At 37.1% G+C, this 23,871-nt stretch overlaps 1 protein-coding gene across 2 annotated transcripts in view; it reads right to left on the bottom strand.

Moving 5' to 3' along the window:
- FRMPD4 (FERM and PDZ domain containing 4) overlaps window positions 1-23,871 on the bottom strand; it is a 350,102-nt gene that overhangs the window by 140,157 nt on the left and 186,074 nt on the right. For both annotated transcript variants that reach the window (XM_039364275.1, XM_039364276.1), the window contains exons 6-7: window positions 8,154-8,274; window positions 5,869-5,982 (exon numbers count right to left, since the gene is read on the bottom strand). In XM_039364275.1, coding sequence (XP_039220209.1) covers window positions 5,869-5,906 — 38 coding nt within the window. In that variant the 5' untranslated portion in view covers window positions 5,907-5,982; window positions 8,154-8,274. The remainder of the gene's footprint in view (window positions 1-5,868; window positions 5,983-8,153; window positions 8,275-23,871) is intronic.

Raw genomic sequence — 23,871 nt, 5'->3', positions numbered from 1 at the left:
CCCACCCTCTGTTTGGGACTGTGATGAGCTCCCTAATGACCAAATGGCCCGTGGGGATGAAGGGAGACCCAGCGGTAGATCAGGACCTATTCCCCCATTCTGCCTATTTTCAATTCTGGCCCTTTTCTGGGCTCTGTCGAACTCTTTTTCTAGGGCTTGGTGTCTTCTGATTGCCTGTTTGTCAGCCTTCTTTGATGACTTCCTTGCAGCCTTTCTAGGGGCTGCAGAGGATTCCGAATCCTCTGAAGCAGGTGCTCCAGAGGATGAAGGCGGGGCTCCAGTGGAGGGAATGATTGCTTCCTCCATTCTCCACTAACGCTGGGCCGCGATAGGGGGGACCCAGGTAGTAGGAGAGCTCCAACTTTGAGTAAGGACAGGCGCACTACTGGGGGCGTCTGGAACTCAGGAGCAGACTCTGCCAAATTGTCAGAGTTAGTCACTGTGCACGGATAAGAACAGGCACGCTAATGGGAATGCCTGGAACCCGGCTTGACTATGGTGGGTAAGGACAGGCACGCGACTGGGGATGCCTGGAACCCACCACTAAATCCAGAGGCGTACGGGCCACTAATGGGGGACCCGAAGTCTGGAAGGAGCCAAAGGCAACTAAACACAGTTAGTTATGAAAGGTTCTTATTTACTTTAGGTAGAAGACACCAAGTCCTGGAACCAGTAGCTATGTGTCTGATTTGAATGTCTCTGAATGAATAATAGATGCTTTAGTACCCCAGTACTGCTTGCCTATTAATTCACTCCAGCGGCTGAACCTAGCTTTCTTAAGGAACTTTAACTCCCCTGTTTGGACAAAAAATATGGCCGCCGCTGCCAGGAAACTACTGCGCATGTGTTAACAAGGCTGCCTATGCCACGTGCGGTTGTAACAAAGAGCTGCGCGTGCTTCCAGCTGTGCAGACAATGGCGCCTCATTTAAAAAATCCTGAGCAGCCTGGAGTGAAAAGTCTGCTCCTTCGCACGCCAGCTGTTTCCCTTAATCAATCTCCCTCCCAGCATGCGTCCCCTTTGTCCTCTGCTTCCCTCGCTAACTGCTTGCCTTTCTGTCTTTTTTTTTTGTTTGTTTTAAACGCGAAGGGTTGCCCGAGCCTCCCCGTTTGTTTAAGGCGGCTGCCGGCTGCTGGAAGGTGGCTGGGGTTGGTTAGGGAGGGGAGTTAGGGATTTCCCCCTTTTAAGTGGGGGTGGTTTCCCCTGTAGGAATCTGACTTCCTGAGTTTTACAATTTAGCAAGGAAATTTTTGAGTGGTCAATTAAATTGAATTAAATTATCTCTAATTAACTTTTAAACTAAGCAATTTCAGCTACTAGAAAAAATCCCCCCTAATGGAAAGGAACTATACCTGCCCAGGAGCCAAAAGTTGTAGATGTCGCTGCATGGCCAGATCAGTCAAGACTAAAGGATCATGGTCCAAGACGGGGCGTGGCAACTTTGGCTGACTGATCTGATTGGCCAGGAATACAGTCTCAACCCACTGCGTGGATTATCCATCTCCAGTGCTGGAGAAAAGTAAGTTCTATATTTAGGCAAGAAAAACCAAATGCGCAGGTATAGTATAGGTGGTACCTTGCTCAATAGTATTAACTGTGAGAGGGATCTTGGTGTCCTAGTGGACAATCACTTAAATATAAGCCAGCTGTATGCTGCAGCCACCCAAAAAGTCGACACAGTTCTAGGCTGCATTAATAGAGGGACAAAATCAAGATCATGTGAGGTGTTAATATCACTTTATAATGCTTTGGTAAGACCACACTTGGAATACTGCATCAACTTTGGTTGCCACGATGTAAAAAGACATTGAGACTCTAGAAAAAGTGCACAGAAGAACAGCAAAGATGATTAGGGTACTGAAGGCTAAAACATATAAAGAACAGTTGCTGGAATTGGGTATGTCCAGTTTATATAAAAAAAAGGACTAGGGATGACATAATAGCAGTGTTCCAATATCTAAGGGGTTGCCACAAAGTAGAGGGAATCAAGCTATTATCCAAAGGACCTGAAGGCAGGACAAGAAATAAATTGATGAAAACTAATCAAGGAGAGATGTAACCTAGAACTAAGGAGAAATTTCCTGAGAGTTAGAAAAATTAATCACTGGAACAACTTGCCTCCAGAAGTTGTGAATGCTCTAACACAGGAAGTTTTTAAAAAGAGATTGGACAATCGTTTGTCTGAAATGGTATAGAATTTCCTGTCTGAGTAGGGGATTGGACTAGAAGACCTCCAAGGTCCCTTCCAAATCTGTTATTCTGTTCTGTTCTATTTTCAGCACATTTTGAAAAGGAAAAAAGTAACTGTAAAATTTTTAGACCACTTATAATCTCCACAAATGAAAATTTAGTCCTCTACTGGCTCATATCAAATCTCAAATCACCCATTCAAGCAAAGATTGATTTGTACAGACATTAAGTAATAGCATGGAAAACATTTCTAATATATGATTGACATGCTCCTTTCAAGTTCAAACTGATATAAGTTCAAAAGCTACTAGAAACTTTTCTGAAACTGCTCCAACCATTCAAATGATTTCTGAAGTTGAAATGATCCATTTTCAAGTTCAAAATTTCTGTACTAAATTCAAAACTAAATTGCTCTGTGCTTGACACACTTTCAGAATGTTCAAACAATATCAGAAGACTTGTGATAAAATTAAACTAAGCCACTTCAAAATCAAGGCAATTGCTGAGTTTATAATTAATAATCCCTAATAAGAAGGTTTCTGGTTTTAAATCAATTTTTTGTAATAGTATTTCTTCCAGCCAATTTTTAATCTGATGCCAAAAATTTTGCGCTTTTGAACATTCCCACATGTGATAGTAAGTCCCTGGAAGCCTTCTACATTTCCAGCATGTCGGTGAGGTTTTTTTAATCTATTTTTGCTAGCCTTGTAGGGGGAAGGTGCCATCTATAAAACATCTTGTATAGATTTTCTTTATATGAGGTGGCTAGCGTTACCTCCTGTTTCTATCCCATAATGATTGCCAATTATCTAGGTCAATACTGTAACCAAAATTTTTACTCCAGATTAAGTTTCTTTTACCTGTTCCTCTAACAAATCTTGTTCTAATAAATATTGATATATCTTTTTTATCATTTGATCTTCTGTTCCTAGAAGGATTTTATCTAATTGTGTATGCTCTAATTTTATCCCTGGTTCTTTTTTGTCTTTTCTGTATCGCGACTGTATTTGTAAGTATGCCCACCATTACAACTCTATATCATCTTCTAATAATCTTTTCCTTGTTTTCAGGTCTCCCTTCTCGTCTAAGATATCTTTATATGTGATTGCTCTTCCTAAATTTATGAATTTGGTGTGCATGAATATCTCTAATATGGATATTAGAGCAAAGCATCTCTCTACTTACTATTGCATATTTTAACCGCAGCAAGATTGGCATACGCCCAAAAATGGAAAAGAAAGGAAACCCCCACTGAAGAAGAAATAATAAATAAAATCTTATCCTGCGCCAAAATGGACAGGTTAACTCTAGAGATTAAAAATAAAACTGAAACAGAGTATTATGAAATTTGGAAAAATTTGTACGATTGGTTAGAGATAAGGAGGATCGCTGAGATGATTATCGATTGATTAGTTGATATTGTAAGGACTTCTTGCTAACACCTATATTGGGACACAACTGAAACATATGTAAATATAACGTTGACAACTGAAAGATGGTTTACCAAAAATTTTACAGATGTTATATGTACAGTTTGTTATACATACATAGAACGTATTTTAAGTTTCTGTTTTTCTTTCTGTAACATAAGGTAATACTAATAGCAGTGTTGTTGCCAGGGTAGTTGAATCATGTCCACTTCTGTTTTTAAATGTACATTTAATAAAATTTTAAAAAAAAATCAATACAATTGCTTTACAGACCTCTAACAAAGCACTTCCAGTATCATCCTAAAAGTCTTCATATACTGCAGATCTTTTGATGACTTCAAGAGGAAGTTATGACTATTTGGAAATTGCCTTTTCCTTAGATTTCCATGCCCTTAGATTTCATGAGGAAATTCCATTCATGGCATTATTAACTTCAAGTCATTATGATAATGAACAAAAATGCTTTAGATTGGTGTTTCCCAACCTTGTTGACTCTGCTGACTAAGGAATTGGAATGGAACGGAACGGAACAGAACAGAATAGAGCTGGAAGGGACCCTGAGGTCTTCTAGTCCAAGCAGGAGAACCTATACCATCTCCGACAAGTGACTGTCCAGTCTCTTCTTAAAAACCTCCAGTGATGGAGCGCCCACGATTTCTGAAAGAAAGCTGTTCCACTGGTTAATTGTCCTCAGTGTTAGGAACTTTCTCCATAATTCCAGGTTGCTTCTCTCTTTTATCATTTTCCAACCATTGTTTCTTGTCCTGCTCTCTGGTGCTTTGAAGAATAATTTGACCCCCTCTTCTTTGTGGCAGCCTCTCAAATACTGGAATACTGCTATCATCTCACCCCTATTTCTTCTTTTCTTTAGACCAGCCAAACCCAAGTCTTGCAGTTGTTTTTCATGTTTTAGTCTCCAGGCCTTGAATCATCTTAGTTGCTCTTCTCTGAACGTTTTCCAAAGTCTCAACATCTTTTTTGTAGTATGGTGACCAAAACTGGTTGTAGTATTCCAGGTGTGGTCTCACTAGGATTTTATAAAGTGATACTAATACTTTGTGTAATCTTGATTCTATGCCTTTGTTTATACAACCCAGGATTGTATTAGGTATTTTGGCTGTTGCTGCACGTTGCTGGCTCTAGATCAGTGTTTCCCAACCTTGTTGACTATGCTAAGGAATTCTGAGAGTCGAAGTACATATATGTTAAAGTTACCAAGGTTAGGAAACACTGCTTTAGACTGAAAACACACTCCACATTTGGATTACATGTCACTTATTGTTTCAAAAATATTAATGAAAGGAAAAGTGAGAATGATGCCTACATATGGGAATGCTCTTATGCTCTGTGTTTAGATACTGATTGGTTACATCTAGTTATGTCTCATTTTGTCCAAGAACTAAGAACTTGCTCTTGTAGAACAGGAACATGAGTGTTGGGGAGGGGGGAAATGACTTTTGAGATTATCCACTGGCATATTTTGGCTTTTGATGAACCTCAGAGGACAAAAGAACAAAGAAACACATATCATTCAGGCAGTCTTCTAGAACAGAAGTCTTAAAAATGAGATGATGTAACATGTATTTTCCCTTTCATTCCATCCTGAACATCATCTCACTCATTTTCTCTGCTGCTTTTATCTATGTGCTTCAATAGAGATTTGTTTTATATTAAAGAGTTGAATAAAAGAGCCTTGGCAGTTCACTCTCTTTCAGACAATAACTTTTAAACCCTAGTTCTTCAAATCAGGGACATTTATTTGGAAATAAGCAGCAGCAACCCCCCCCCCATTTAATCTATTACTTTATATTCAAATGCAACAAGATCTCCACTACCTCATTGAAGTCATTTCTGAATACTTAGCAAAAATGCCAGAAGACTTTAGTTAATTCTTTTTTAAAAGGGGCAGCCTAAGAGGAGAAATATTCTGCAAATAAAAAAAACAATTATTTTATTGTAATGAAAGAATAACCGTAGTATGTAAATTACATCTGCTATATTATAGACAGGGCTAAAAAGTAAAACAAATATAACATTGATATATTAGTGTTACTTTGATACATATTTGGTGTTTATGTTAAATGTGTCCTTCTGTGTCTAAATAACAGATTAATGTAGATGCAATCTTTGACCCAATGGGATAACCTGATTGGGGAGCAAATGGAAGATCAGTACATATTCATGCTGGGGCTTCAGCTCTTTGCAGCAGTTTTTGGACAAAATTCATCAAATTGGTGGCAACCTTTACCTGATGTAGTAGTTTCTCCCATCTCTGTTTGCCATCATTTCCCAACCATAGGAAGATCCCTGTTTCAAGGTCCAAGTTCCTGAAGGAGGCCAGCCTGAAGACTTGGCCCTGTGGCTAAAAAAAGTAATTCATTAGAATATAATATCAACCATTTAATGCAGTATTAGGTTTTGTGCAACACAGCCTTGGCTCACAAAACAAGTTTATCATATTACAATATGTTAAGCTATAAATATATTTCCTCCATTCCTCCAGTACTTATAGATAAGGAGATATTTCCAGAGTGTAGTAAATTTAGTAAGACGGAGAAACAGAGATGGATTCTATACGCTGACTCAAAAATATACTTTTGGAATAGTGCACACTAACGTAGACTAGCATATAGCTTACAAATGATATATTTTACAATTTATATAAGGTTTATTCTTTGTTCAAGTGGCCTAGAGTTAGTATTTTAAGGTATAGCCACTTTATTATATATATATCCAGAGCACAGTCATGTTTAACCAATGCATGGACTCTGCTAAGCTATGACATACATAACTTCTGGCTGGAGACATATACCAGGTACTGTATTGTACAGATAAACAAGGGAACTGATAAGAAAATACCAAAGAGGTGAGCAGTGAAGGGGCTAGGTCAGTGGTGAGATTCAAATATGTGAACAACTGGTTCTCTGTGTGGATGCCGCTTCTGGAAGTCCATTCTGGGCTTGGGCAACAAAAAATTAGCTACCAGTTCTGCTGAACTGGTGCAAACTGGCTGAATCCCACCACTGGGCTAGGTGCTTAGCAAGTTTGGTGACAACAGGGGCTTAACTAATTTTAAACATATAGGTGTGATGGCACATCATAGGCAGACTGTTAGCATGTGACTGAACTAGGCCTATCAACTGGGCCTGGGGAGGAGGGACCAGCCAGCCGGGGATAGAACTGTATTTAAACTGCTGAAATCTGTAAGAGGTGTGGTCTCTCTCTCTCTTGCTTGCAGCTCAGAGATCCATCAGCCTCTGCAAACGCTTTGTAAATAAAAACTTTGTTATTTCCAACAATTTAGTCTGAGCTTTGTTTCTCACATCAGGAATGATAGTTCCCTCCTAAAATAAATATCCACACTGGATATGGCATTAGAACACTACTCTAGAACTGTATATAGCCATTTGGCCTAGATTCCCCCTCCCTCCCCCCAATATTGAGACCAAAAGAGATTTCCCACTTTTATACTCTAATATGGTTTTCCTAAAGTTTTAAGTTTTGCTAAACTTCCTCTAATTTTGAATGTTTAACCCTATAGCTTGATGAGGAGTACATATCCTTTTTGTCTGTGGTTTCTTGACAGTGTGCTTTAGCATATCCTGGAGTTGATGAAATTCCTGGCTTCTTGTATATAATATGTATATTATATACAATAAATGTCTATTGTACCTCATTATGATTGATTCTCTACTCAGCTTCAAGAACATGATCAAGACATCCCTTTTGCCAGGTACCTATGAATCATAAAGCTGGCTCTTTTTACTTCATCTCTGAGGATCTGCATTTACGTGAAACTTAGACTACGACAGGAATAATTTATACTTGAACAAACATGTAAATGTTTGCAAACTGATTAGTAGATGCTGAGGCTGAGCCTTAAAAACTATTAAATTTTCAGGAAGAAAGTTTTCAGAACAACACAGTTGTTCTTCTAAAGGCTACAAATGGAATTATAATTTATGATTACACATTTTGGGGGGGAGGGTTCATCTCGATATATATTTTGTTTACAAGATAGACACATCAAGGGAGCTGTTAGCTATGTGAAGTAGTCCAGACAAGACACACAACTAGGAGTACTACCTCTATCTTTATTGTAAGGTCACATTAACATAATCTTGCAAGATTGAGAATATTTCTCCCTCTCCTTTCCTTTTTACTAGGTAGGGTTCCTTTCTGAAATGTTTCCCACAACCTTTCTCCTTCTGTGGGCCAAGGTACTTTTTACATACTGGTTATCCAATCTGCAGTTGTCCCTCCTATACCCCAAGGTCATTCCCACATACCATTACATGAGCAAGGTTGTCTTAGTCCTTTTTCACATTTCATCATAGACATCATTCTTCTCATAGTTTATTTCTAAGTAAATATCATAATGGTTGGATAGTAAGTCTGATAGATCTGCAAATGTCTGTTTCACTATGTCTACACTGTATGGAGTTCAGGTCAGGTTTTTAAATTTGTTTTTAACAAAATATTTAGACGGAATAGAGATGACTTCTGTCACATATTCTTTTCTACTACGTATACCTAAATATCTTTTCAAAGCAAAGATTTCAAGTCAAGCAATGCATCCAATGGAATGAGACTTTTTTCACTCTCTTCTGTCCATGAAACAGTTTTTCTCCGCTTTTTCTCTGACCCAAATGTTCTGAAAAAAAAAAATCAAACCTGAAATAAATCCTCTTGGTAATTAAATGACTAAGTACGTATGCAGAAGTGAATAGAAGAAAATAATTATGCCCAGCCCTAAAGGAAGTCAAAAGTAAAGCTAGAACAGTTTACACTACACAGATTCTAAGCAGCTCCTCTTCAATTCTCTTTTATCATGGATCCTTTTTCTGATAGTCTAAAGTCCTTCCTAAAATAAGAATATCTGGAGAGAATGTTGTACACATCAATAAAAATGAAAAATACATCTTTTTTTTAAAAAAAATCAAAATAATTGAACTATCTATTATAGTTCAATTCCATAATTCCAATTTTAGCAATTAAAAAATTCCTGCACAACAGATTAAAACATTTATTATTCCCCTGATTTTCTTTCATTTTCAATCTACTCAACCTAATCATAACTTGGTGTGGTCAATTTCAGATCTGTCAACCTCTAATCCTATGTTATCTAATGCTACTGAATTTATAAATGTATATACTCATCACATTTGTGCAACAGAACCTTTTAGATGTTGGGAAGAGCAAAAAAAAAAAAAAGAGAGAAAATGAATTATGCTTCCTCATTTAACATATCTACTGCAATATATGGCTTCCAATTACATCATATTAACTCCTCATAGGACAAGGTGTCCTCTACCTTATAAAATATAATAAAATCATAACAGCAAGAAGAGCAACTCTTTTAAATACTACTGTTCAGTATGCAAATGAAAATAGCCAAATGGCCAAATGCACCAATCGGTTCCTTTACTTTTATAATTTATTTGATACTGCAACTGCTAAAATAGTTTTAAAAATTAATGGAGTGTCTGTGATCAATATCTATGAACAAAGTTTTATTTAAGTATAGTAGCATCAGTTCTTGTATATGGCTCTAGTCTAAAACACCAGCATTCTTGAAACAGAAAACAGAGAACAGACTAATAATTAGGTCCTGTAAGTATAGATTAAATTACTTTGGGGTGTTTTAGGTATTTCTAAGAATGAACTTCCTTATTCTTGAAGATACTTCTGAAGATAAGAAGCATGGTATCTACCAGCATCAATAAAATAACCAAACCTCACCTGTATCTCCAAAGCTTTCTATTTATATTTGTGATTTTTTTTCTCAAAGAAAGGAAGTTCGATTGTCCAGAAATCTTGGTCTCCAGAATGGTAACAAAAACATTTATATTTTCAGTCCTACCTATTCAAAGCATACCATCAGCCCAAAATTTTCATTTCCTAAGATGGTTTTGTTCAGTTTTCTCCAAGAAGATTACATTAGCAAACATAAATGTCATTTTCCCCCATAGCTATATTTTTGTGGTCTACACAATATTAAATAAAGCTTATTCTGGAGTATATACGGGGAAATTTTTTACAACAAATTTTAACTATCGATTCTAGAGTTCCTGACAAATTATGTGGAAAATAGACATACAGGTAGTTCTTGACTTATGACCACAACTGAACCCAAAATTTCTATTGCTAAATGAGACAGTTGTTAGGTGAATTTTGCCCTATTTTATGACTTTCTTACCACAGTTGTTAAATGAATTACTGCATTTATTAAGTTAGCAACAGGGTTGTTAAGCGAATCTGACTTCCCCGTTGATTTTGCTTATCAGAAGATCACAAAAGGTGATCACATGACTTCGGAACACTGTAAATAAATATGAACCAGTTGCCCAGCATTCAAATTTTGATCATATGACAATGGGAATGCTGCAATGATAATAAGTGTGAAAAATGATCATACGTCATTTTTTTCAGTGACGCAACTTTGAATGGTCACTAAAGTTCAGGACTACCTATATTTTTACATTTAAAAAATACACCCAGGCTAAATTTACTTAATAATAAATAGCCCAGCAATACAATGATAATGTATCGGTATTAGCTAGGGCACATTGAATTATAGTATAGGTAATCCCCAAGTTGCGAATGTTCCTGTTGTGTCCTGAGCCTGCAAAGGCAGGCTCGGCACGTTGCAATGGTCCCGGGCTGTTGCAAGCTGCCCGGGACCAGACTGAGTGGTGCTGGCTTTGCGCACATGCGCGAGGCGCGGAAGCGCACCAGATTGTTACCTTTTTGCCCGGGGATTCTATTAAAGGAGACAGAGAGGCCTGCGAGCCTCAGAGTTGTGTCGGAGGGAGAACTACTGAGAATAAAGGCTGTTGGAATTACAGAATGTGTGCTCTTCATTCACCGTTGACTCGAGGACTCAACACCGGCGACGAGGATGGGATCGCTTACAAGATCAAAGAAGAAGATTTGTAAGCTTACCCCAAGAGTCCTGGAGAGAGGAAGACGGCGTTAAACTCAGCACCTGGCCTGCCAGTACAGCATCGCTGGAGGTAAGCTGGCTGATAGACCCTTTCCTAGAGTAAGAAGCAAGAATGGCGAAGATAGGGAGACTGTCTGAATTCGACATTACTCACCCAGAAAGATGGGAGTCTTATGTTGCTAGAGTAGAAAATTACTTTAGAGTGAATCAAGTTAGAGAGGATGGCTTGAAGGCTGCTACTTTGCTGTGTGTCTGTGGTCAAGATGCATTTGAAATTGCAGAAAATTTGGCAGCCCCTGCTCCTCTTGAATCTGTCACTTACATAGATTTAAAGAAGTTATTGAAGGAACATTTTCAGCCCAAGTTGTCTGTTATTGCGTGGAGACACGTTTGAACAGAGGGATCAAAGAGCTGGTGAATCAGGACTTCCGGTGGTTCCAGCGATGACGAATGGCGGCGTTTTACAAAGCCGCCCGTTCCTGGTGCGTGTAAAAGCCGCGGGACTTTGACAATCAGCTGTCCCGCGGCTTGAAACTCCTCCCTGGGAAAAAGGGAGGAGGAGAGCTCTCAGGTAGAGGTAAGAGCTCCCCTGGATTCCTGTTATTTTGGGGATCGGAGGGTAGAGCTCCCTCGGAGCCTGAGCAACTCCGCGTTCCAGGGAGACTTCATTCCGAAGTTTTTGGGATGAAGCAAGTTGCCGCTTCCACATCTGCTTTTTTTTCCAGCTGCTTGTGAGTATTTGAAAGCAGACGGAGCAGACCAGGAGAGACTGTGCTTAAGTTTGATGGTGCCTTTAACTTCAGCAAGTTTCCTCTTCCTTTTCTTTTGTTCACTTTCCCTTTAGAAGAAAGGGAAAGTGAAAACTAAAATGGCGATTGTCTTTCTTGCCTGATTTGCATTACAGAGTAAAACCTGGATACAGATTAACTCTTTAAATACAGAAGTAAGAATTTGGCTTTTATTCTTTCCTCTTTTTTTCTCTATTTTTTTTTCTCTTTTTTTTAAGAACACTTAAAAGAACTGTGCCCTTTTTTTTTTTCAATAAGAATCTTTCTTCTTGGAACTTAAGAAAATGGCTTCAAAACGTCTGCCTCCCGCCCCTAAGGTTCCTATTTCTTCTCCAATGCCTCAGCCTGCATCTCAGAAACCAAAATCACCTCCACCTTCTCCTCCTCCTCCTGCAATTTCTCTTAATGATTTACAAGATGCTTTAAAACAGCATGCCTTGGATATTAAGGAGGAGGTAAAAGATCTTATAATTGCAGAGAGGGCTAATACAGAAGAATTATTGGAGAAAAAGAATAAACAAGTAAGAGACCATATCCTTCTGGCCTTTCAGGGCCTAGCCCTGCACATAGAAAGGATTGATGACCAGATGGAAAAGATTACTGAAAATGCATCAAGGATGGAATTTAGAATGCAGGAGGTAGAGAACAAGATAGAAATTACACAGGATGAACAAATCATTTCACAATATAGGGAGATGGAACACGCATTGCGTATCAGAGGCCTGAGGGAGAACCCTCAGGAAGACTTAAAGATGCTTATTGTGAAAGATATTGCTCCTAATATTGGTTGGCGGCCTGAAATAATTGAGAATGAGATAGAAAAATTTTTTAGAGTTAATTCACGGGTTGCTAGACAGAGAAATCTACCAAGAGATGTGGTTATTTATTTTTCTAGAAGATCTATCCGTAATGAAATTATACAGGCTTTTTACAAACAAAAGTTTCAAATTGCTGATCAAGACGTGATAATTTTAAAAGAGATACCTCCAAAAATTTTAAGAGCCAGAAAAGATTTTACTTTCTTGTCTGATGAGTTGAAACATCGTCAAATTCAGTTCAGATGGGAGATTCCAAGAGGAATAATAGTAAATTATGAAGGGATACGTCACAGATTAACTACTGTTTCCAAAGCAAGAGATTTTTATCAGTCTATCTTAAAAGCAAGATTGTCACCACCTCCACAAATAAGGATGACGGAAGAGTCTCTTATGGCAGGAGCCTCATCAATGATGGTTATGGAACAAGCTGCACCGAATTCTGACATAAAAGAGCAAAGGATGACACGAGCTGCCCATAAACGTAAAGAAAAAGAGCAGTTGCAGAAGAGTGGTGAAAGTTTGGTTGTTACAGAGCCTGTGGGAGGGGCAAGACCAAAAAGATCTTCGACAGCAGATCTGCAGGCCATGCTCCAGAGGCTCCAGGCCGGTGGAGATGGTCAGGTTCCTGACCTGGAATGTTAATGGCTTAAACGTGCCCCAGAAACGAAGAAAGATTTTCCATTATTTGAAACAACATAATAATGATTTGATATGTTTGCAGGAGACTCATATAACTTTAAAGGATTCTAAATTTTTGATGAATTCCCGTCTGGGCACACATTTTACTGCTCCAGCCCCTGGGAAAAAAGGGGGAGTGGTAATTTATGTGAAGAAAACTTTTTCAGCTAAACTAATTGAGGCTGATTCTGAAGGAAGATATCTTTTTGTGGAATTATTATTACAAGGCCGAAAGGTTCTTATTGTTGGACTATATGCTCCCAATCAACAACAGAAACAATTTTATAAGTTGCTGCATGGCAAGATATCTCAGTTGGATTATAAATCGGTAATTTTGATGGGTGACTGGAATGGGGTTTTAGACCCAACTATAGACAAAAGAAGTTCCTCTAAAACTTTTATTCAAACTAAATTACCTATGACTTTCTTTGATTTGAAGGAAGAATTGGAGCTTATTGATATTTGGCGAGAAAGGAATACAAGTGATAGAGACTTTACCTTTTATTCTGATAGACACCAGTCATTTTCAAGGATTGATTTTTTTTTGATTACTAGTGACTTCCTCCCTAGAGTGAGGAAGGTGAAAATTTTTCCTAGAACATTGTCAGATCATAGTCCGGTGTGGATGGAGTTATATTCGGAAGACGGGAATAGAAGATCCTGGAGATTGAATGAGAACTTATTTAATCGGGAGGAGTTCGTACAAAAGTGTAAAGAACATTTAAAGGACTTTTTTACTATAAATATGAATAAGGGAACATCGATGTCTATGGTGTGGGACGCTAGTAAAGCATATATGAGGGGAATTTTGATTCAATTGAATAAAGTTTTTAGGGAAAAAGGGTCACAAAGACGTAGAGAAATAGAAGAAGAGATCAAATCAAAAGAACAAGAGTTGGTTCTTAACCCTACTGATAATAATTTAAAGGTATCTATAAAGATGCTTAAGGAACAATTTAACATGTTGATGGCAGATCAGGTGGCTACCAATCTGTCGTATATGAGACATAATACTTTTTGCAATGCGAATAAGCCTGGGAGGTGGTTGGCTTATCAGTTACGAAAGAAACAGAAAGCTAGAATTATAGAGAAAGTAAAATATAAAGGTACTGAGGTTTTTCAGCAAGATTTGATTAAAAAAAGCTTTTTGGACTTTTACACAAAATTATATTCAAGTGATAATATAAGGGGTTTGGATATAGATAAATATTTACAATCAGTACATTTTCCTAGACTTTCAGAGGAACAACAAAATGGGATGAATAGTTTAATTACTGTGGAGGAAATTGGCTTAGCTATTAAGCAGTTAAAGGTTGGAAAGTCTCCTGGAACAGATGGACTGACTTCTAGGTATTATAAGATTTTATCTGAAGAAATGATAGAGCCACTAAAGGAACTCTTTAATAGTATTTTGTTGGGTATGCAAGTTCCTCCTTCTTGGAAAAGAGCTTTTATATCACTGATTCCGAAGGAAGATCAGGATCTTACAGAGCCTAAGAATTATAGGCCAATTTCATTATTGAATGTTGATTATAAGATCTTTACAAAAATTTTGGCAAATAGATTAATGCAGGTTATGAAAGACTTGATTCATAGTGATCAAGCAGGATTTATAACAGGGAGATATATGAAACATAATGTTAGACAAATTATTAACTTAATTGAGTACTTGGATAAGAATAATCAGATTCCTGTGGCTTTTATCTTTTTGGACGCTGAAAAAGCTTTTGATCAATTGGACTGGCAATTTTTATTTTCTTTGGTAGAGAAAATGAATTTTGGGGATAATTTTTTACATGCACTTAAAGCTATATATCAGCAGCAATCTGCACAAATTGTTGTAAATGGGGGATTGACTGAGAATTTCAATATTCAAAAAGGGACAAGACAAGGATGTCCATTATCCCCATTGTTATTTGTTTTAACATTGGAAATTTTATTGATTCAGATTCGGGAATCGAAGTTAGTTAAGGGTGTAAAGATAAGGAAGAATGAGTATAAATTGCGGGCATTTGCGGATGATTTGGTTTTAATTTTGGAACAGCCGAATCAGGCGATTGATGGTTTATTAGAACTTATAACACAGTATGGGAATGTTTCTGGTTTTAAAGTTAATAATTATAAGACTAAGATATTATCTAAGAATATGTCAGTTAAAGAAAGGGAAAGTTTGATTAAAGCCACAGGTTTTCAGATGGTAAAAAAGGTTAAATACTTGGGAGTATATCTAACTGCTTCAAATGGAAAATTGTACAAGAACAATTATGAACCACTATGGGCAAAAGTCCAAAAGGATTTAATAGATTGGAAAAAATTGCAATTGTCATTGTTGGGGAGAATTTCAGCTGTAAAAATGAATGTTCTACCAAAGTTTCTTTTTTTGTTTCAGATGATACCTATTCTTAAAAAAGAGGCAAATTTGGAGGAATGGCAAAAGGGTATCAATAATTTTATATGGGCCGGGAAGAAACCAAGGGTTAAATTTAAGATATTACAGGATGCTCGAGAAAGAGGGGGACTTAAGGCACCCAATTTGAAATTATATTATGATGCAGCCGCCCTAACTTGGTTAAGTGATTGGCTTAATTTAACAAATATGGATATTCTTTTTTTGGAAGGTTGGGATTTAATATATGGTTGGCATGCATATTTAATTTTTAATAAGAAAGTTGATCGGACTTTTAAATCACATATTTTGAGGAATGCCTTACTTCGTGTTTGGAAGAAGTATTATTATAGATTAAATTATAAAATACCTATCTGGGGGATTCCCAGACATGCAATTGAGGGAACCTCTAAGGGGACAAATTTTGATAAAATTTCATATAAAGAATTGTTAATTTGTTCTGGTTCGAATTGGCATTTGAAATCCCTAGATGTATTAAGGCAGCAAAATATTCTACAGTCATGGTTTCAATATTTACAAATAATGGATAGATGGACTGTAGACAAGAAAGAGGGAATAACACTAGAAGATAGACAATTGGTTATTCAGATTAAAAACCAAGGTCCGGCTCATATAAAAAGAATATATAATGTTTTATTAGAGTTAGATTCGGAAACAGAATTGGTTAAAGATTGTATGATTAAATGGGCTCAGAATATACAGGAGCCGATCTCATTGGATTTATGGGAGATAATTTGGATAAGAAATGTTAAATTTACACAAGCTCAAAATTTGAGAGAAAATTTTTATAAAATGTTTTATAGATGGCATTTAGATCCTAAAAAATTATCTTGTATGTATTCCAACATACAGCCCAAATGTTGGAGATGTGGCAATAATGATGCGACATACTTTCATATTTGGTGGAATTGTAAAAAAGTAAAGGCTTTTTGGATTATGATTTGGTGGAACATTCAAAAGATTTTTAGAAAGAAGATAAAGTTTACTCCTCAACTATTTTTACTTGGTATTTTTGTTGACTTAAATGAAAAAGAAACTACTTTGATGTTGAATTTATTAACTGCAGCAAGGTTACTAGTAGGTCTATATTGGAAGAAAGATTCTTTGCCTACTTTAGAAGAATGGATATTTAAAGTATCTAGTTTTGCAGAAATGGCAAAAATTTCTGCTTATTTAAAGGATCATACACAAGAAAGATATATTACTGTATGGGGAAGGTGGATAGATTATATTCAGAAAAAATATGGAATTAAAAAGTTTTATTTATTTTATGAATGAATATCAAATATTATAGAGAATTGTTTTATAAGTTATGGAGTTAAAGGTTAATTATGATATTTTTTTTTCTTTCTCTTTTTTTTTCTTTTTTTTAATTATTATAATTTTCTTTTTCTTTTTTTTTCTTAACCCTGTATTCTGCTCTGGGAAGTGAAGGGAGGGGGGGTGGGGGTGGGAGGGAGGGTAAGGGGGGGGTTCTCTATTTTAAAATTTTATTGTATTTTTATAAATGATTGTATGTTTTAAAAAATAAAAATTTTCAATAAAAAAAAAACCGGTCCAAAAAAAAAAAATACTTAATACGTCTAGAAAGATAAAATGGTTTCCACACATACTGTGGTGTAATAATACTAGATGCTCTCTAGCATACATATATTCCCCAATTCTAAAATGACGGGCTTCTTCTCGTCATTTGAAACTCAGTGCAGAGGCTGACCTCATTTTCTTTAAATTAAAACAAAGAACAGTGAAGATTTTCCATGATACAATGTTAGTTACAGTAGAAACATGCTAACATTTATTCTAAATAAAATATCAATAATTATCAAATGTGTTTATAGTATATACTATAAATTGGGCCCAATTTCCCTTTCCAAAATTCTATGTGAGGAAAATTTCTCAGTCAAGATCAAGTTATACATTCTGTTTTCTACTGAACTCTTCTTCAAAATCTTAGAGAGCCAAAGCCAACATCAATAATGCAGTAGTATAAATAAATGAAAAATTAATAGCTAGTCTAGAATTCCAGAGTATCTACTTAAAATCTGGAAGAAACCCACAGTGTCATCAGAATGTAAAGTGTACTAAGTAATTTATTTGTTTATAAGTAACACACAGCTAATTTATAGCTTGGAGTACTTAAATTTATAAGTTTGGAAACCTGGTTCTGTTGATTTCTTATGTACACTATTGTTAAATGTTTCTCTTTGTGAGAGGATTGCTTTAATAGAATGGAAGAAAATCCCCATGTATAAGATGGTGAGGAGAGATTATGATAACTGAGTTGAAACTGAAAAATCTCAGTACTTAGTAATATATGTATATGCCCTTTGTACACACAGTAGATAAATGTTCAATGCAGAATAGTGTATTTGTATACAACTGATGATTAATATAAAGGCTCAGATTATAGTAATAAAGATGTGAAATAGACTTGTAAATGCGTAAGACAAAGGTTTTCTGATGTTTAATAAGTTTACAAATTAGTACAAAGTTAGTCTGTAGAAATCAATGTTTTGGCAAGTACTACGTGCCTATTTTTCTATACTGTATTTGTAATAATAGATTCTGATTTTATATACTGAATAATATGAACTATCAAAATAAGAACGAAAGAATTTCTTAAACATTATTTCTTAGTTTAGCAAGTGACCAAGATACTCATTGTATGATTTTGATGTAAAAAGTACAATCAAATTTCTAATACAATTACATATAGTTGTTTTTTTTTACTTGCTGAATCAGCTATTTTGGAAGAAAGAAGAGCAATGCTGTAGAGAGGGGAACTGGGATCACCTTCTTCCTTCCCTATTTATGCAGTGCTGGAGTGTGAAAATCAGCCAGTAGATTCCAATTACTCCCAGAAGGCTGAGGTCATATATTTAATATCACAAGAATGCAGAAAAATATTACTAACTATATTTTCTAGAAATTGGTAAAATAATTCTTAAGTTCAATAAATTATAACTATTACCAATAATAAATATTTATAGACACATGTTCAGAAATGAAGTAACTTTTTGAATGAATGTATCTATATTCATCCCCAATATTCATCATATAAATTGTGCATCATAAACCAGGGGTCACTAACCCATGGTCCGAGGCCCGAGACCAGGCCGTGGGCTCTTAGCCAACGGGCCGCAGAAACAGCTGGGTGCGCATTCCCCCCTTGTGCTAGCACCTGCAGTCCTGTTTGCACATGTGCACAGGCGCAAATGGGAATGGTAGCATGGGGCGGGTGTCTGCAGCCTGTTTGTGCATACACCACTAGCCTGGGAGGTTTGCACGGCCCATTTGTGCATGCGCAAATGGGTTGCTAGCCACCGTGGGGGGTGCGTGGCCATTCATGCATATGCACAGCGCCAGCGCATGCTGCATGTGCTAACAGAGCTGCTAGTGCCGCACCAGTGTAGCACCAATTTTGAAGCTATTTTCCTTCACTCCAGTCCTCTAATAAAAGATAACATTGTGAAAGATTTCTGCAGAGGCATGAATATAAATAATCAAACAGCTCAACATTTAGATTTCAGTCTTGATCTGTACATGGCTTGATTCTATTTAGAAAAAAAAGCAGCACAAGATAAAACTTCCTCCAATAGACAAAATGTCTGCCATTTTGATATCTAACTCTGTTGAAACCCTAACATCTAAAACTCTATTCACAATACTGTCAAACTGAGAGGACTTTTTGACTTCCATAAAGACTTGTTCTTCCAAAGTGCTTATTTTATTTAAATTATTGGGGGAAAATTAATAATTCATGTTATACTGCAAATAACTGTGATTATTGAAGCAAATATAGGGGATCAGAAATTAGCATGCAGGTCTTAACTATTCTTCAGTGACAAATATCAAGATACATTGATTCAGGATATGAACATTTTATGAACAAATATACAATACATTGTAAATTTTTTTATGATAGAATATTTTATATTTAGCCACAAATTTCTGCCAATGGCTGTATTAATGCCTGTAATAGAGTACAAAATCCAAACTTGTTTTTTTAAAAAAAATATATAATTATGGTATATTGCTGCTCTATTTACTGTGACAAAAAAATACAAAGGTAAATCTTACCAAATGGAAGCTCATAACCCCTTTATGGATTACTGCCTTGTCGTGGCGAAGGGGCTTGCGTAACTCAATGAAGCTATAAGCTATGCCGTGCAGGGCCACCCAAGACGGACAGGTTATAGCAGAAAGTTCTGACAAAATGTGATCCACTGGAGAAGGAAATGGCAAACCACTCCAGTATCTTTGCCATGAAAACCCCATGGACAGTACTAAAAGGAAAAAAGATATGACGCTGGAAGATGAGCCCCTCAGGTCGGAAGGTGTCCAATATGCTACTGGGGAAGAGCAGAGGGCTAGTACTAGTAGCGCCAGAAAGAATGAAGCGACTGGGCCAAAGCCGAAAGGACGCTCAGCTGTGGATATATCTGGTGGTGAAAGGAAAGTCCGATGCTGTAAAGATTTTTTCTCCATAGGAACCTGGAATGTAAGATCCATGAATCAAGGCAAGCTAGACGTAGTCAAAAAAGAGATGACAAGACTGAACATCGACATCTTAGGAATCAGCGAACTAAAATGGACAGGAATGGGTGAATTTAACTCAGATGACCATCAGGTATACTACTGTGGGCAAGAATCCCTCAGAAGAAATGGAGTAGCCTTCATAGTCAATAAAAGAATAGGAAAAGCAATACTGGGATACAATCCCCAAAATGACAGAATGATCTCAATTCGAATCCAAGGCAAACCATTCAATATCACAGTAGTCCAAATCTATGCCCCAACCACTGGTGCTGAAGAGGATGAAATTGACCGGTTCTATGAAGCCCTACAGCACCTTATAGAATTAACACCAAAAAATGATGTCCTTATCATCATGGGGGATTGGAATGCTAAGGTAGGAAGCCAAAAGATAACCGGAATAACAGGCAAGTTTGGCCTTGGAGTACAAAATGAAGCAGGGCACAGGCTAATAGAATTTTGTCAAGAGAATACGATGGTCATAACAAACACTCTTTTCCAACAACCCAAGAGACGGCTCTACACATGGACATCACCAGACGGTCAACATAGAAATCAGATTGACTATGTGCTCTGCAGCCAAAGATGGAGAAGCTGTATACAGTCAGTAAAAACAAGACCAGGAGCTGACTGTGCTCAGATCATGAGCTTCTCGTTGCAAAATTTAGGCTTAAATTGAAAAAAGTAGGGAAAAGCACTAGGCCACTCAGGTATGAACTAAATCATATTCCTGATGAATATACAGTAGAGGTGACAAATAGATTTAAGGAACTGGATCTGATAGACAGAGTGCCTGAAGAACTATGGATGGAAGTTCGCAACATTGTACAAGAGGTAGCAACTAAAACCATCCCAAAGAAAAAGAAATGCAAGAAAGCAAAATGGCTGTCTGAGGAAGCTTTGCAAATAGCTGAGGAAAGAAGGGAAGCGAAAGGCAAAGGAGAAAGAGAAAGATACACCCAATTGAATACAGAATTCCAGAGAATAGCTAGAAGAGATAAGAATACCTTCTTAAATGAACAGTGCAAAGAAATAGAAGAAAACAACAGAATAGGGAGGACCAGAGATCTCTTCAAGAAAATTGGAGATATGAAGGGAACGTTTCATGCAAAGATGGGCATGATAAAGGACCAAAATGGCAGAGACCTAACAGAGGCAGAAGAGATTAAGAAGAGATGGCAAAACTACACAGAAGAACTATACAAGAATGAGCTTAACATCCCAGATAACCACAATGAGATGGTCACTGACCTCGAACCAGACATCCTAGAATGTGAAGTGAAATGGGCCTTAGAAAATCTGAGCAACAACAAAGCTAGTGGAGGTGACAGTATTCCAGCTGAGCTATTCAAAATCTTAAAAGACGATGCAGTAAAAGTGCTACACTCAATTTGCCAGCAAATTTGGAAAACTCAACAGTGGCCACAGGATTGGAAAAGGTCAGTTTACATTCCAATTCCAAAGAAAGGCAATGCCAAAGAATGTTCAAACTATCGCACCATTGCACTCATTTCACATGCTAGTAAAGTTATGCTTAAAATCCTACAAGCTAGACTCCAGCAGTATGTGGATCGAGAACTCCCAGAAGTAAAGGCAGGATTTCGAAGAGGCAGAGGAACTAGAGATCAAATTGCCAACATACGCTGGATCATGGAGAAAGCTAGGGAGTTCCAGAAAAACATCTACTTCTGCTTCATTGACTATGCAAAAGCCTTTGATTGTGTGGATCACAACAAATTGTGGCAAGTTCTTAAAGAGATGGGAGTACCAGACCATCTCATTTGTCTCTTGAGAAACCTATATGCGGGTCAAGAAGCAACAGTGAGAACCGAACACGGAACCACTGATTGGTTCAAAATTGGAAAAGGAGTCCGGCAAGGCTGTATACTGTCGCCCTGCCTATTTAACTTATATGCAGAGCACATCATGAGAAAGGCAGGGCTAGATGAATCAAAAGTTGGAATTAAGATTGCCGGGAGAAATATCAACAACCTAAGATATGCAGATGATACCACTCTAATGGCAGAAAGTGAAGAGGAACTAAAGAGCCTCTTGATGCGGGTGAAGAAGGAGAGTGCAAAAGTTGGCTTGAAACTCAACATTAAGAAAACCAAAATCATGGCATCCGGCCCTCTCAATTCCTGGCAAATAGATGGGGAAGAAATGGAGGTAGTGACAGATTTTATTTTTCTGGGCTCAAGATCACCTCAGATGGGGACTGCAGCCAAGAAATTAAAAGACGCTTGCTCCTGGGGAGGAAAGCTATGGCAAATCTAGACAGCATTCTAAAAAGCAGAGACATCACCCTGCCAACAAAAGTGCGTATAGTCCAGGCCATGGTTTTCCCAGTTGCAATGTATGGCTGTGAAAGTTGGACCATAAGAAAGGCTGAGCGCAAAGAATTGAGGCCTTTGAACTATGGTGCTGGAGAAGACTCCTGCGAGTCCCTTGGACTGCAAGGCGTTCAAACCGGTCAGTCCTAGAAGAGATCAACCCCGACTGCTCTTTAGAAGGCCAGATCCTGAAGTTGAAACTCAAGTACTTTGGCCACCTAATGAGAAGGAAGGATTCACTGGAGAAGAGCCTAATGCTGGGAAAGATTGAGGGCAATAGAAGAAGGGGACGACAGAGAATGAGATGGCTGGATGGAGTCACTGAAGCAGTAGGTGTGAATTTAAATGGACTCCAGAAGATGGTAGAGGACAGGAAGACCTGGAGGAACATTGTCTATGGGGTCGCGATGGGTCGGACACGACTTCGCAATTAACAACAAGAAGAAAAAGTGGAAATGGCTGCTTTTACATGTACAGGTGGTCCTCAACCTACAACCACAATTGAGCCCAAAATTTCTGTTGCTAATAAAACATTTGTTAAGTGAATTTTGCTCCATTTTATGATCTTTCTTGCCACAGTTGTTAAGTGAATCACTGCAGCTGTTAAGTTGGTAACACGGTTCCTAAGTGAATCTGGCTTCCCCATCGAATTTACTTGTCAGAAAGTTGCAAATGCTGATCACATGATCCTGTGACCTTGCAACGATCATAAATATGAGTCAGTTGTCATATGTCTGAATTTTGATCAGGTGACCACGGGGATGCTGCAATGGTTTTAAGTGTGAAAAATGGTCATAAGTCCATAACTTTTTTTAGAGCCGTTGTAACTTTGAACAGTTATTAAATGAACTGTTGTAAGTCAAGGACTACCTGTATTTTGATAATTTCCCAATGATATCAGCTTGGCCACGGTCAGAGATAATACCCTGCTTGAGATAGCTACCAATCTGATCTTGCTTCAAAAGTACTAATGTTCACAGTGGAAACTTTGAATTAAACTGGCAATAATTTACACACCATTGCCAGCGAGTGTGACAGGAGCACTTTTATCCAATTAAATAAAGGTTTCTATAAACCCATATTGCTAACCGTCAATGAAATCTCCTACAATATCTCTGCACTAATCTTTTTCCTGCTATTTTATCATAATTTTCAATAATTTTCCTTCTTTGTAATGTAACAGACCTTTAAAACCATAATAAGATGGAAAAGAGATTTGCAAACTAAAACTGAATAAAAAAATTGAAAATAACATTCAATTAATGCTGCTTATAAAAGTGATCAAACTAATCAAATTAAGTCACAGTGATAACCATTGATTCCTTAGTCAGAATAAACAAATAAAAAGGGTTTGCATATGATCTAAAAAAAAAACTTCTGTTCTTATTTAACAAGTCAGGCAAGAGCTGGTATTAAAATTTTATGTTATGAGAAATTCACTCTTCAGTTGCAGTACAAGTGCATATGTATAATTATAGTCCACAAATTATTTTCAAGTTGCATTATGTTTCAGACTTATTTTTCAAATATGCAGTTATTTTTTGACATTGATTCATATCCATAGTTAAGTTTGTCACTATTCTATAAATGAGACTATATATGATTTACAGTAAAAGACAAAGTATCCTGGCAGCTGTTATCATCTACACAGCCAATTCCATATACAGTACTTTGCAGGAGCATAAGGTTTAATGATGTTTAACAGAAAACAGCTGGTGGAAAAGAGCATTACACATTTAATATTT

This window comes from Crotalus tigris, unplaced genomic scaffold, assembly GCF_016545835.1.
Source record: "Crotalus tigris isolate CLP2741 ecotype Arizona unplaced genomic scaffold, ASM1654583v1 scf7180000019707.1183690, whole genome shotgun sequence".
In the NCBI taxonomy this organism is placed as follows: Eukaryota; Metazoa; Chordata; class Lepidosauria; order Squamata; family Viperidae; genus Crotalus; species Crotalus tigris.
This window is presented reverse-complemented; position numbering and strand designations above follow the sequence as displayed.